General features: G+C 47.2%; 1 protein-coding gene across 1 annotated transcript; it reads right to left on the reverse strand.

Moving 5' to 3' along the window:
- Nucleotides 1–607: 607 nt before the first annotated feature.
- On the reverse strand, nt 608–14,927 carry Eef1aknmt (eEF1A lysine and N-terminal methyltransferase). Its single transcript, XM_032915275.1, has 9 exons — nt 14,736–14,927; nt 12,377–13,139; nt 10,915–11,111; nt 9,649–9,651; nt 8,886–9,081; nt 5,599–5,763; nt 3,983–4,198; nt 2,817–2,948; nt 608–1,632 (listed from the first exon to the last, which is right to left on the reverse strand). Exons 1-9 carry the CDS (start codon nt 14,886–14,888, stop codon nt 1,358–1,360), a joined length of 2,100 nt encoding a protein of 699 aa, XP_032771166.1. The 5' UTR covers nt 14,889–14,927; the 3' UTR covers nt 608–1,357.
- Nucleotides 14,928–15,402: the final 475 nt, after the last annotated feature.

Raw genomic sequence — 15,402 nt, forward strand, 5'->3', positions numbered from 1 at the left:
TGCTGCTCTTGCTCAAGTAAATAACCCCTACTCCTGGTCATGCAAGCAACACAAGGCATTGGTCTACCAAAAAAATGTTAGGAAAAAGGAGGCTTGTTGAGAGAGGGAAAGATGAGAAAATAATAGACTGGAGAAATATAATCAAAGAACACTTTATGTATATGTAAAGAATCAAGATTTTTAAAATGGACATATGGAGTCATTTGCCTGACATTAATGCAAAAGCAAATCATTTTTGTTTTGTTTGTTGAGACAAAAGTTTCTCTGTGCCCTAGCTGTCCTGCAACTCACTCTGAAGCTGGCCTCAAACTCAGAGATCCACCTGCCTCTGCCTCCCAGACACTGGGACTAAGGGCGTGTGGCACTGTCACCAGCATCAAAGCATTCTTTAGTGGGAAAGATGGGGCATAGGAAGTGGCTGTGTACATAAACCCTTCTCTGCAAAAACTAGTGGGTGTCCAAGGACTCAGAGAAGGGACAGAGTACAAGGCCAGCAGCTGGGGAGCACACTGGTTCCCAGTGGTACAAATTTCCATTGTGTAGGAAATGAAGCTGAAAGCTGTCTCTAAGTTTTCAGTTCCTATAAAAATACTCGAGATAAACCAACTTTCAAGGAAGAAAGTTTATTACTTAGTGTGGAGGTTCCAGGCTGCAGTGAGCAGATCCATTCATTGTCCTTGTGCCTGTGTAAAAGCAGGGCAGCGTGAAGGGGAAGATATGATGGGATGAGTTCTTCACTTGACAGCAGCCGAAGGCCAAGAGGCAGGCCAGTGTCCCAACAGTCCCTTTAAGGGCACACCAGTGACCCTATCTCCTTCTACAAAATGCCTCCTAAGAGCTCTACCATCTTCCAAAGGAGCCACAGGGGCCCGGAGCCAGCTTTCAACATATGACCTTTGGTTTATATATCCACGATACCGCAATGCTCAACCGTAACTTGTCCTTGGTCTTCCCTCAGCCTCCAGAAGCAGAGGTAACCAACCCTACTCTTCTTCCATCAGATTTTTGTGTTGTTTTTCAAAAACAGGGCTTCTCTGTGGAGCCTTGGCTGTCCTGAATTCACTCTGTAGACCAGACTGGCCTAGAACTTATAAAGATCAATCTGCCTCTGCCTTTCAAGTGCTGGGATTAAAGGCCTATGCTATCACCACCTGGCTTTCATAATCAGACTTTTTAAGAAACTTAAAACTATCATCCCAGGTGTTGCCTCCCATCCCAAAAGGTGGGAAGCATGTAGCTGATCATGTGACCAAGAAAAACATGAGGTCTAAAAGCAATGTGCGTCATGCCTTGACTTCCAGCAGCCCGGGTGTTCAAGTCAGCTTGGACAGAAAGCTGAGTGGCCTGGCCCCAGGGTTCACACAATCTTCACGGTCTTCAGCATATCTGACAGAACATAGGTGTCGTCCCAACTCTGCCCAGGCTTCCTCAGGGTCCGCTCCAGAGCCTGGGCCTGTTCCAGGAGCTCTGGTGTAGCGAGTTTCTGTTCTGGATGCAGCTGACAAAACAGGATCTCGTTCACTTCGCCCTCAATCCGCCGGACGTACAGGAGAGGGAAGGCTGCCCTGAGTCCAGCCAGCACCGACTCCTTCAACCCCAAGTCACGACACACAAGGTTAAGGATAAAGATCCCTGCAGAGTAGAAAGGGGAGAGGAACTGAGCACAGACAGAGCCACACACCATCACGGGGAACACTAAGCCCTGGAACAGGGGGTGGTAAATGAGGACAGCCAGTAGATCGTGCAGACACAGCACACAAACATGACGACTATCAATACGGGAAGTCTAAGAAAACCTCGGCCTTAATTTTTGATCTTTTCTCACATTATTCCCATATTTTAATATTCTCATGCCTAAGAAATCTTTTCATAAAAATACCATAAAGGTATTAATATTAACGATAAACCCATCATTTCCGCAAGGATGTTATATTCTTGGCACACCACGTGAGTATTTACTAGCCAGTGAGAAGGCCGAGGTCATCCTGTCTTCTGGCGATCGAGATTCTAATCAACCCAGCACACCAGAGGCCTTTAAAGATGCCAAATACCTAGGGGCTGAGGACATGGGTTTCAAGTGACACCTGGGCTCCAGCTGTCACTTTTCAAGCCACTCAGCATCCTGTGAGCCCTGTGCAGCTCCAGCCCTAGGAAGCGATCTAAGACACCTGCAAACACGGTTACCAAGGAGCACTCCTAGTTATTACTGCAATACGACTTACACTGCCCCCCAGGAGTGCTAGACAAAGGAACTCTAGCACAGCCACACGATCTGGGGAGCAGTAAGAACGGACGATATAAACCGCGCTACGGTTGAATCTCATGAACCTCGAGTTGAGTGAAAGGGGGCAGACACTTTCAAGAATACATATGACTCTGTCTGTATCGAGGACATGAACCAAGCTATGGTGACAGTTAGTTTAAGACTAACTACTGAGGAGATAAGGATGTAGACTCCCAGAATCCCAGGAACGTCTGTGTTTGGTGCTGGTAAACAGTCAGTTTGGGGAAACTAAGCAAACCACACATTTAAATGCAGTTTTTATTAAAGAATAATTCATGCTTTAACTTTTAGTTATGTGTATACATGTATGTGGAGAAAGTGCATGTTGTTAGTGCACACACCTGGTGTCCAGCAGAGGGCCTCAATTCCTTGCAGCTGGAATTAGAGGCAGTCGATGTGGGTGCCAGGAACCTATCTTAAATCCTCTGCAATGGCAGCAAATGCTTTTAACTCTACATTAACTCTCCAGCCCAAATAATTTGTTTTCAAAGGACCCTTCCTTCTTTCCCTTTCAATCTCTAGTGTTTCTTACCTTCACGAGACAGGATGCTTTTGACCTTCTGCAGGAAAAGTTGGTCCACAAATGCTGGGGGAGGACAACTCATTCCCAGTGTTGGATCCTTACTGTCTACATCAAACATTATCACATCATAGTGAGGGCGTGCTGGGAAAGAGAAGAAAGTGAGTCCTTGTCTTTGAAGGATACGATGACATCGTTTTCATTTCTACATACACCATGCTCTCAAACCTGTTGTGAGCAGCTAAGTCTGAAAGATGACATGAGTACTCTGCCTACCGAAGACATCAATGTCATGGTTTAGACAAGCCTTTCTCAAAGTTCAATCTACCCTACAGAACAGATGAGCGTTCCTCGGAATCTAGAAGTGTGTTCCAAAGACAGATGTTAGTTAACAGGCTCATTCCGACATGAACGATACATGCTATGCTTGTGGTTTTTAATGCTGGAAGAAGTGAGTATCACCTTGGGAAGTTGCTACATACTTGAGGAGTGTGGGCTGCACACCCAGCCACGTCAAAACCCCAGGGTGGTACAAGGTATGAGAAGAGCTGAGAAGCCTGTGGGATTATTTTGCCAGCCCAGGTAAATCTCAAAGTATAATCAAAGCTGAGACCCAGCCATCTAGCCAAAGCAGCGGACTAGGCCTTTAAGGGCTGACCAAGCATACAGGAACTGTAAGCAACATCATAGGATCCTATAGATAAATTTGTAGAAGGAATGAGAGACCTATAGAATCTGGCACTTGACAGAAAAGTAACTTGTCCTTCATCCTAGGGATAAGGTACAAGGAACAAGCATTTCACAGCCTCACCTCACACGGCTGACACTTTGGACAGAACATTTTCATTCTTGAGAGAGAGAGAGAGAGAGAGAGAGAGAGAGAGAGAGAGAGAGAGAATCTTAACATATGCCCTATCTTTTCTTTCTTTTCTTTTAACCAGCTGCAGACTCCAGCTTCCTCAGACTGTCAGGAAGAGGCAAGGTTAGGAGGTCAGAAGGGAGGACTAATGGTCTGTTTTATTGGTTGCCACATCCCAGCAAAGCTAAATCCACAGCTGAATAAGCAGCCAGGTAAAAGGCTGACGACATGGATGGCCCCTCCAGAGACCCCCCACAGGCCTGGCAACCTTGGACTACCGTTCCACAACTGATATTCCTCCAAATGCTCTCGGCAGTACCTTCTCCTCCTGCCAAGCTGGTAACGTAGTCAAGGCCATCTGCGATGTGAACCTTCATCCGGTCACTTTGTGCGAAGCCAAACCACTGGGTGGCCACTTCCAGCATGGAGGGGTCAATCTCAACAGCATCGATACGGGACTTCGGGAAATGATCATGAACGAAGAGGGGGAGGCTACCCCCACCCAGGCCCACCACCAACAATGCCAGTGGAGTCTCTGTAATACAAGAAGAGAATTTCATGTTGTGGTCTGGTTATGAAAAAGTTCTATACAGGGAGCACAAAACAGGGAGTTATGACTGTTGTTCTGCCCAGTGACAGACAAGGACCCAGCCTCCCTGTCTCATCCTGGAAACTGAGGAGTCTCCAGACATTGGACCTTTCCACCTTGGCCTCATTTTGATCAGGTCAGGACAACGTAGCATGTGCTATGCTGTAGTCCCTTACAGACGCCAACGTAATTGGCTGACATACTACCACGAGTTCCTTAGAGTTACAGGATATACTCTCATGCTAGAAAATGGAGGCACAATCTTACTCATAGTCATAGAGCACTATGAACACAATGGCCCTCACCCAGCTCTTAACTCAAAGGGCCATAACTACCTTTTCAGACACCCCAACAAAGTAAAAATAATCCACTCAAGTTCTTTAAGGCACAGAAAATAAATACCCAAACCTAAGCCCTAAGCACAGAGAACCATAGTGACCACAAGAGTACTAAAGCTAGAAAACAAACAAGCCACTAAAAAAAGCTAGACCCTGAGATTAAATCAGCAGTTAGAGAATTCAGGTGAACACGCCTGTGAGTGAACACATCATGCTTCTTATTAATGATAAAGTTATCATTTTAACTATAAATCTGTATTTTGAGCCAAATGGTGGTGGTGCACACCTTTAAAACACAGTATTTGGGAGGCAGAGGCAGCTGGATCTCTGTGTGTTCAAGTCTAGCCTAGGTGTCCTGAAACAGAGTGAGTTACACTTTGTGAAACAGGTTACACAGAGAAACCCTGTCTCAAACAAACAAACAAACAAACAAAAACAAAAAAACAAACAAAAGAATTGCATTTGTGCTCAAATAAGGCACTATTGAAAAGCCATATATTACCCAATGCCACTGGAAACGGGATGAGCTAAATGTACTATCCAGTTAACATGATTTTATATATATATATATATATATATATATATATATGTGTGTGTGTGTGTGTATATATATATATATATATATGTACACACACACACACATATATATATATACACACACACACACACACATATACATACACACGTGAAAATTTACAAATAACTTAAATTCTTATGGGTAACTTAAAATCTGTAAGCTTCACATACCTCACTGAACATATTTTATGCTTTAATCTTAAAGCAAAATAAACATAAAAAAACAAACTTATACCCTAATCCAGGCAGCTATTTCAAGATAGCAAGCCGTGTGAGGCTGGTTACCTCCAAGCTCATTAATGGGGCCGTGGCCGAGATGAGGGAGGATAGGAACCTATGGGTTCTGTCAGTCTGTAGTAACTGCTTACTACACAGCAACATGCTCACTTCTGCAGGCTCAGATGCTCTGACTGGAAGGCGGTGGCCTCTTACCTAAGAGTAGCTCTGGGTTTCTCAGCAGGGCAAGGCCAGCAATCATGGCTTTATGGTGTTCACAACAGAGGTAACTCTTATCGATGCATTGCCCTGGGGCAGGCGGGATGTCCTCAGAAATAGCAGGTTGCTGTTTCTTCTTGTCCTTTTTCCGCTTCTTCTGGGCTAAACAAGAGAGTCACATTACTGAAGTCCCATGCTTCTAGAGCTAGTCCCTGGAAACCAGGGATACCAGCAACAGGGTGCTGCAACAGCTTTAAACAGACTGAGAGAGCCAATCCTAAAGTAAGCAGATTGACTGACATCGTACACACAGCCTGAAATGGGGTATGGAGGAAATATGTATATCATGGGAACCGGCAAGTTCTACAAATCAGACCCTCCCCACAAAGACACCGCGGTCTTAACATTCACCATACATCAGTGCATACCAAGTGGCCAGAAAAGGTACACAGCAAGGGCACATTCAAAGCCTGGAATAATTAATTAAAGGACCTTCCCTCTGAGGCTGTAAGACCAGTGACTCGAGGGAAGTTGGCTCATTATTCTTTTACAGAAATGTAAAGTCACTGCTACCTCCTTGACACCAATTACTGTGTCAACACCTTTTACTCTTAGCCCCTCTCATAGCTGCTTCCACTTCCTCCTGTGAAGAAACTGAGCATCCCGGGTATTCAGTAAAGTACTCTGGTATTCAACAAAGCACCCAGTTATTAGGTGGTGCAGGTAATGAACTTAGGACTGCCCGTCCCTGTGTTTATCACCTTTCCACTACCTCCTAGACAGCACACTGCACCATGCCATCGAATCAGTAAGGGTTTGTCTCTCTCCTTGATTTTCTCAAAGAACCAGCTCCTGGCTTCTTGACTCTGTCCTGTTCTCTTTGTTGAGCCAACTGACTGACCTCAGCCCTGATTATCTCCTCCCATCTACTCCTCTCGGGTGTGTTTGCTTGTTTTTTCTAGAGCTTTCAAATGTACTTTTAATCATTAGTACGAGGAATCTCCAATATCTCTGAGGGCACTCAGTGTGTTGTGGACTTTCCTCTTAGCACTGCTTTCACAGTGTCCCATAAGTTTAAAGAGTATGTCTGTGCCTTCATTTTCACTGAATTCTACAAAGTCTTTAATTTCTTTATTTGTTCCCTGACCCAACGATCATTAAGTTGTTCAGTTTCCATGAATATGTAGGCTTTGTGTTGTTGTTGAAGTCCAGGTTTGATAAGATGCAAAGGGTTATTTCAATCTTCTGGTATCTATTGAGGCTGGCTTTGTGACCAATTATATGGTCAATTCTGGAGAAGGTTCCGTGAGGTGCTGAGAAGAAGGCATATTCTTTTGTGTTTGGGTGACGTGCTCCATAGATGTTAGTCCATTTGAATCATAACTACTGTTAGTTCCATTATTTCTGTTTAGTTTCTGTCTCGATGACCTGTCCACCGGTAGAGTGTTATGTTGAAGTCTCCCACTGTTAACGTGTAGGATTCAATGTGTGACAATGCTGGGCAGTGGTGGTGCACACCTTTAATTCCAACAGTCAGGAGGTGGAGGCAGAAGGATCTGAGTTCAAGGCCAGCCTGGTCTACCCAGTGAGTTCCAGGAAAGCCAGGGCTACATAGAAGAAAGCCAGCCTCAAAAAACAAAAACAAAGAAAAAGCATGAAACTCAAACTGAAAAGAACAAATCTTTTCTTCAGCAACTTGAGGTGCGGGACAAGGTTATCATAAGCTGCAGTCGGAATTACCAAACGAGAGGTGTGAGCCCACAAGCATGGCAAATGCGCTAACGGCGAAATCAGTCTAACAGCACTGGACAAGCGTGAATCCCTGCCCTCGGGGGTCTGATTTCTCCCTCCAACGACTTCCATCCAGCCTTGGTGAGAGAACAGCATGGGCAAGCAAAAGCAGTGACTGGGAATCAAGGCAGATTTCTCTGTGACCAAAATGAAGCTACACTTGAGAAGAGGAGGACAGGAACATTTACCTTTTAATCTAAAGTAAGATTTTAGACAAATCTCATTCTGTAGTCCTGTGTGGGCCAAGCCGGCCTGCACGATCCTGCCTTCTGAGTACTGAGTACTGGGTTAATGCACTATGCCATCAGGCCAGCCTTAGTTTACTGTAAATGGATGACTGTAAACTGGTCATTAGATAGGCAGGCGGGCAGGCAGGTGATGATAATACAAACAGACATAGCCCGGGAACAGGGTAGGTATTTATGTAAAATCTTAGACATGTTTAAGAGTGAGCCTCAGTGGTTAAGAACATTGACTGCTCTTATAAAAGAACAGAGTTCAGGTCCCAGCACCCAGGCCGGACAACTCATAGCTGCCTGTTAACTCTAACTCGTGGATCTAATGCTTTCTTTGGGTTTCCACAGACACAGCATCACATGTATGCAAGTGTGCATGCATGTCTTGCACACACACACACACACACACACACACACACACACACACACACACACAGACGCACAAACTTTATTTTTACTTAAAAATAAAGTAAGCCATAGAAAGAGAAAGTGAGTGCACCTGAGGGAGGTCTGGCTCTCACTGGCCAACACTGAAACATTAGACAGCTATGGCCACAGTCACTAAAATATACAATAATTTAAGTTTGAGGCAGCGTGGTGGCGTATGCCTGTGATCCCAGCTGGAGACGGAGGCAGGACTGCTCAAAGTTCACGAACAACCTAAGAGCACCTCTCTCTTAAAAATAAAATATGTAAGTAAAAAGACACCAGTCACACCAACCATATTCCATGTGTTCTGCGGCCATTTATAACTTGGGATCGCAACACTAGGATCACAAAACTAAGCATAGCACACAGTTCTGCCCAACAGTGTTGGGATAGAAGGCGGCTAAGGCACCCACCTCGAAATCCCTTTGAAGCAGCAAAGTGCAGGGCACGCTATGGAGGAGGGTGGGGCTTTATGCGACCTTCATTTTTCTGGGTCATCTTACAGGGACACAAAGGGATGTATGTGGAGCAGCTTATAAAACCGACTCCCTTTAACCTGAGGCACTAAAGCCGTTATCTCGAGGATTGTTTCACTATTGAGGATTCAGCTTCACTATCGTTTCAGAGCTAGGCGTTGCTCAAGACGTGAACAAGCTCTTCCATGTGCTTGTCTCCACTAGTATCCTGCCCAGATGGTAAGGAGAACCCAAAGAGCCCTGAGCTTCCAGGCACAGATCCAGGCCTGTCCTCCATCTTGGCTGACCTCTCAGTTCTTTTGAACGTTCTAACTAGAGAGGCCGCCCACCTCACCTCTGTGGGACAGCTCACCTCTGTGGGACACATCCTTCAGCAGCCGGGCCTCCGACTGCACCACGTTCCTGTTGCTGAGGAAGATGAGTCGCCGGAAATACCGCCTGTCCTCCCCTTGCACATCCTCAATAACGTAGTCACCGCTCAAGGCACTGTGGGCTCGCTGCTGAACAGTCCGGACCCCGATGTCCCCGCCAACAGACAGGAAGGGCACCTAAGGAGGAGACAGAGATGTGGCAAAGCATCAGCTCAATTAACAAGTGTGTGATGTTATCCACCCTGCTCTGGTACGAGTGACCATGAGGACTTCCCCACACCAAGGACAGCATGGATCCAAAGACCTGCCCTCCTGGGCCTTTCGAGAGCGCTCATGAGGCTTACTCCACTTTAGAAACTCAGATGAGGGGTTGGGGATTTAGCTCAGTGGTAGAGCACTTGCCTAGCAAGCGCAAGGCCCTGGGTTCTGGTCCCCAGCTCCAAAAAAAAAAAAAAAAAAAAAAAAGAAACTCAGATGAAAACATAGAGATCCCCTAAGCAGCAGAGACCTGCACCTGGTGCTGCCCAAGAAAGAAGTAAGAGTTTCATCAGTAAGCACATGGATTCTCCACAGCCCAGGACAGTAACAGACGAGAGAGGAGGAGCTGTAATGTGTGAGAAGGAATCTGGACACCAACAGAAAATAACAAAAGTCCAGGGGAAACGATGACCCCTCCTTTCCCCAACTTAGTCTCATCTCCGGTGCATCTGCCCACATCTCGGGATGAGAGTATATCCCCTAAACTTGCTCTGTCCCATTCTCACTTCTGTGATTTCCTAACTGCTAGTAAGTAATTCCTGTCCTTGCAGACATAGTGATGAGAGAAGCTCTCCAGAGAATCCAGGCCTTTGTGAGATCAATCTCTCTAACGGACAACAATCCCAGAGTCCGACAAAAAAAAATCAGAGTCATGGTCAGCCAGCCCAGGTCAGCCCAGTGAGCAGGACCACAGGCGAGGAACCCAAGCAGAGCCATCTCTATCACGCTGGCCTCTGGAGCCCTGGCTGTCCCAGAGTCCAGTTCTTACAACAGACTTGCCAGTTTCCTGTGGTGACAGATGTCAACTGGTAAAGCCACTTCTCAGTGCAACTTTTATCCTTTCCAGCAACGCTAACATCCTGACTGCGCTGGCTGGGTCCTCTCTCTTTTATATCCTCCCATGATACCTCCTAGACACAAAACAACCAGGGAAGTCCACTTAAAATGTGGGGAAGAGGGGTGGAAAGATGGCTCAGTGGTTAAGAGCACAGGCTGCTCTTCTAGAAATCCTGGGTTCAGTTTCCAGTACGCACACGATGACAGGTCGCAACTGTCTTAGTCCCATGGGATCTGATGCTCTCCTATGGTATGCAGACGCACACACAGAGGAAAGAACCATATACATAAAATATATAAATAAACCTTTTTTTGAGACCTGTTTAAAAAAAAATACCACCACAGGCCCCCAACCTCATATGTAAAATATATAAATCTGTTTTTGGAAAAATATAAAACCACAAACAAAAAAAACCAAAAAACAATAAGCACAGACCTCCCACCTCAACACCTGGAGTGGCTGCCTCTTCTCTCTCTGCCCTGGGACATTTAACTGTCCCCTAACAGTGACTCTCCAGACTATGGTCAGATTTTCATCCTGATTTTCTTCTTTTATTTCTTATACTAATTTAATTTATCATTACTTAATGTGCACTGGTGTACTGCGGGCATATGTCTGTGCAAGGGTGTGAGTCCCCTGGAACTAGAGTTACAGACAGTTGTGAGATGCCATGTGGGTGCTGGGGATTGAACCTGGGTCTTCTGGAAGAGCAGCCAGTGCTCCTAACATTAGAGTCGCCTCTCTGGCCTCTCAATGAATTATGTTAGCATACAAAGTAATGGTCTCACCATGGCCTCTTCATGATCTCTGTCCTTATACTCTGTTCTCATTTGTCCCCTTCCCTGGTCCCCGCCTTCCTGGCTGCCAGTGGACTCCAGGCAGCAGTGACAGCTGCTGTGGGAGGGGTTCCGTACCTGCTGGGGGGGCATCTCAGCTGGGGCCAGCTCCATGACTCTGGCCGACAACTCTGCTTGAATGCTGTCCATGCTGTCATACTGCTGGCCTCGGTGAAGAGCCACTGTGACCAACCTCCTGAAGCCCGCACTGGATGCCAGCTGCTTCCGGCCCTCCTCCATGCCAAAGAGCCACTCCGTCTCCCGACCCTGGGGTACTGGGATAGACGACATTGGTTACTAGGAGTGCTGGTGAAATATCAAGCTCCATGATTAATATCCACATGGCTGAACCAGTCACTGCTCGGGACCAGCTCCCTTCCTGTGACCCACTGAGAGGGTAGCAATTCCCAAAGCAAAGCAGCCCATCAAACATGAAGCGGGACTAAGGACAAGTGTGGATATGTCGGAGGGGAAGGGAGACGGGCAAAGAAAACACACACACACACACACAGACACACACACACACACACACACACACACACACACACACACCCCCCATCCCAGATAGTGCTAATTCCATGCAGGCCTTAACTCTAAGCTGTTTACAAACACAAACACTGGCATCCTCACAATGGCCCAAGATGAACATGGCATTGTTTCATCATAAAAATGAGGAAAGAGAAGCATAAATCCACAATGCAGTGAATGCGAAGCTCAATTCAGGCCAGATGGCCTGCCTTACTGCTATGCTCCACTCTTCACTGAGGTGGGGCCGTTAGGATTACAAAATACTTAGAAGGGTGGCTCAGTTCTCAAGAAACCAGGCTTCCAACATAACCACACCTGGCGTGCACCCAGGACGTTCCCATTTTCTTCACTTCTCCAACTCTTCTCATCCCGCCACCCCTCTCACACCTTCCCTTCTTTACACAACAGCAGCTGACATCCGTACAGCACTCACCACACGGCCAGCCTCATTTCTACGAGAGTTTACACTTCCTGACTGTACATGGGAGTTACAATCCCATTCCATTTGTAGGGAAAATGAGGCATACAGGAAACAGTCACTTCTGCCGTGTCAGATCACCAGGAAGTACCTAGAGCTGGGACTGCATCCTAAGAACCTGCAGCAGAGCTCCTTCCTGTCTGCTACCTCACACTGCCTTTCAGTCTGGAGTCCAACAGCACACATGCTAGCTAGAACTCGGCCAAGACGTCTCAGCTGGCACCCACCAGCCCAGCCTTGTCTCCATTTATCCAGTCCCCTGAGGAACCAGCCTTGTTATGCAATGTGTAATGGGTCTCACTTTACACTATCTCCTGCTATAGCCTCAATTCTCAAACTTCACTAGACCTTTAGAATGGACTAAAAGAACAAGTTCAAGTCTGGACAGCTATTACTCCCTCTACGTTAGACCTTGGCTAATCTAACCATAATATAAAAACAGACACATAACACCCAATCACCAATACCCAAGCCCAGTCCCGGCCCCTGTAAGCCTGCCTTTCCAGGGAAAGAGGTGGAGCAATCTCAACTCACTGATGAAAATGGCAAAATGATTGTCCCGCGATGGTTTCACAGCGGGGTTGTCCACCACGTGGAGGGTGTAGCGTGGCTCCCCCGTGTCCCCACTGCACAAGTCCAGAGACACATTCCCCAGCCCGGCGGCTTTGCGGCGAAGCTGACTACACAGCCAGGCATAGTGCTGCCGCTCCCGCACAGCCTCGGCCAGCCGATCGGCACTCTCCAGCCGTACAGGCTTGCCCTGCTCCTGAGTACACAGCTCAAAGATCTGAAGGGCAGAGCCAGGGACTGGCCTGAACTTGGTCATGACGAAGGCAAAGACAGGCAGGGAGAAGCGAGGCTCTGCTTCAGACACCTGGTCCTGGCTGTTGGTCACTTGGTGTACCCTCACCATCCACCCCTCCCGAGAGAAGTGACCCACTGCTTTCTTCAGGATGTGAGCCTGAGCCAGGGAGATGCAGAGGTAACGACCGCCCACCTGCAGGACACGGCCAACCTCAGCCAGCATCCTGTCCACCTGACGCAGGGTCTTCTCCTCCTCATCTGTCAGGACAGCGTCCAGCGTGCCCTTGTCCAACACCACCTGGAATGTGGCATCTGGGAACTCCATGTGCATCATGTCCATCTTCAAGAAGCTCATGTGGGGCCGCCGGCTGCCATTGCGTTCTTTCATTTGCTTGATGACGACCTCGCTGATGTCGATGTTCACGATGTCCTGATAGCCCACGTCATAGAGTTGCTCACTGAGCTCTGAGTTGCCACATCCGATCACAAGCACCTGGAGGAAAAAAAAACACGGACAAAAAGTGACCAAGGCAGAGAAATGCGCTTCAGATATCTCAAAGACTAAAGTCTCACTTTGGCTATTTCAGATTCTCCAAAGACAGAGGCACTACCGTGAGGAGAAAGCAACACTCCAGTTAACTCCAGGCGCCATCTTGGAACTAGCAATGTAGCTGTGTACAATCCACGGCCCAGCATAGCCATGCCTGGACTCCAAAACAAAGCTGTAAACATTCTTAAAATATTGTGGGTTTTGGTTTTTGTTTGGTTGGTTTTGGTAATTTTTTTCTCTGTGTTACTTGACTGCACGGTTCTTAGGCGTGAGCCTTGTAGATGACAACCTCTTCATACAATGTCCAAAAGCTAGACACACCCTAAGAGGAATTAGCAAATCCAAACAGTATTTTGCTACAACAAAGGCCATGTGAGGACAGGCTGTGTGATGTGTGCTACTGAAAACTTGAATGTGCAGCTTGGAAGCCGGTTCAGGAGCTTAGAGCAACTACTTTTGCGTTTACAGAGGGCCCAAGTTCAGCTCTCGGCACCCACATGGCACGGCTCACAAATGCCTCTGACTCCATTTCCAGGGAATTTGATAGCCTCTTCTGGCCTCCATAACCTCCTGTACTCACATGATGCCCATACACACAGGCAGGCAAACATACATCTACATAATGAGATAAGGAAATGTATTTTTTAAATTTGTAGGAGGTTGCAAAATCCAAATCACCAGTTGCAACCTCGTTTTTTTTAACTGTTAAAAATGTAGGCTGACGAAACTGTTTCCAACCACTCATACTTCCTATCTCCACAGACAATAACTACAGAACCCCATCCCAGATTCCCCCTCATACTACCTAGCTGCTTTTCTGAAGCCAGAGTTATAATACAAATTGTTATCTCTCTTTGTGGTACATTCTCCCATTTATCTTTCAAAATTTCTGTTGCCACCATCTCTGGCGGGAAAGGCATAGTTCCCTGAAAAGCGAGTAAACTCTGGAGCCGGACAGACCTGCTTTTAAGTCTCCATTTGACCACCTACTACATGAGTGACCTCCAACGGTCACCTGAAAAAGTATGGGTGCAACTACCCACCTGAATTTGTTGAGACTAAAAGGCCTGCGCATAACAGATCTTAAGTCTTCTTCCCTGCGGCCACTACAACTCTTCCACACCTACTATCTAACTTGGAATTTAACTTGGAACTTTTCACTTTCCGTGTGCGGCTTATGCCTTCCCGCTCCTGTAGCTTGGGGGCCCGGCACGACGCCTGAAATTTGATGAGCACACAGCGGTGACTTAATAAGTAAACATATACATCAATAAAGCCCCACGACGCTGCCTATTCCACACTTGTGCAGCGGCATAACACCGTTTCAGTCTGACAAAGTCGCCATTCCAAAACGAGTTAAGGATGAACTTGTAACTGAAAATCTTTAAAAGGCTACTTTTAAAGTTGTCATTTAGTCAAAATGCTGGACGGAATCCAAAAATTATGGATCCGAGTTGGGGTCCCCACGCCTGCCTGTCTCCTAAATTTAGGGTTGCTATCTTCCGTCCCCACAGAGGGCCGCCTCGCCGCACGCCTTACCTTTTCCTTGGGCTTGATGTATTTGTGCAGCACCTCGCACAGCTCCAGATAGGTGCCGTACCATTCGAAAGTTTTCTTTCCTCGATGCTGGAAAAACTTCTCCCAGTAGTCAGCAGAGCCAAACTCCTTGGAGCTTTTAGGTAAGAGATTCATATTCCCACCGTGAGCTGCGTCTTCGAGACGGCTCCTGGTGACAGATCACCCCAGGAAGCACCGGGATGCAGCAGCGGGAATCTTATCCACTACAGACACCATAGGTTCGTTCTGCACTCAAACCCCAAGCGGACGGCCCCGAGCAGTACACGCACGAACGTACCACTAAGCTTGCCACGCGCCGCCCCTATTTTGCACCCAGAGTCTGCACCCCACGTGCACCAAACCCTACACTCCAGCAGCTTCTCTCAGAACCCAGAAACCATATCCGGGTAAAAGAGCTTGTGATTGGTCAGGCGCCCAAACCAAGACAGCAGTTCATCTCACTCCTGGCACGTCATTGGCTGGAATTCTCAAGTCTCTCGGACTTGATCCTGGGCGCCGCGCGCTCTAGCCAAGCCGGTAGGGGTGGGCGGGACTTCCTGCCGGACTCCGGGCGGAAAAGGCTGACTTCCGGGAGCCGAGAGCGGCTGCGCACGCAGCCTTTGTCAGCTGCTCTTTATCCCCGGCTGAG

The sequence above is a fragment of the Rattus rattus genome, chromosome 10 (genome assembly GCF_011064425.1).
Source record: "Rattus rattus isolate New Zealand chromosome 10, Rrattus_CSIRO_v1, whole genome shotgun sequence".
Lineage (NCBI taxonomy): Eukaryota > Metazoa > Chordata > Mammalia > Rodentia > Muridae > Rattus > Rattus rattus.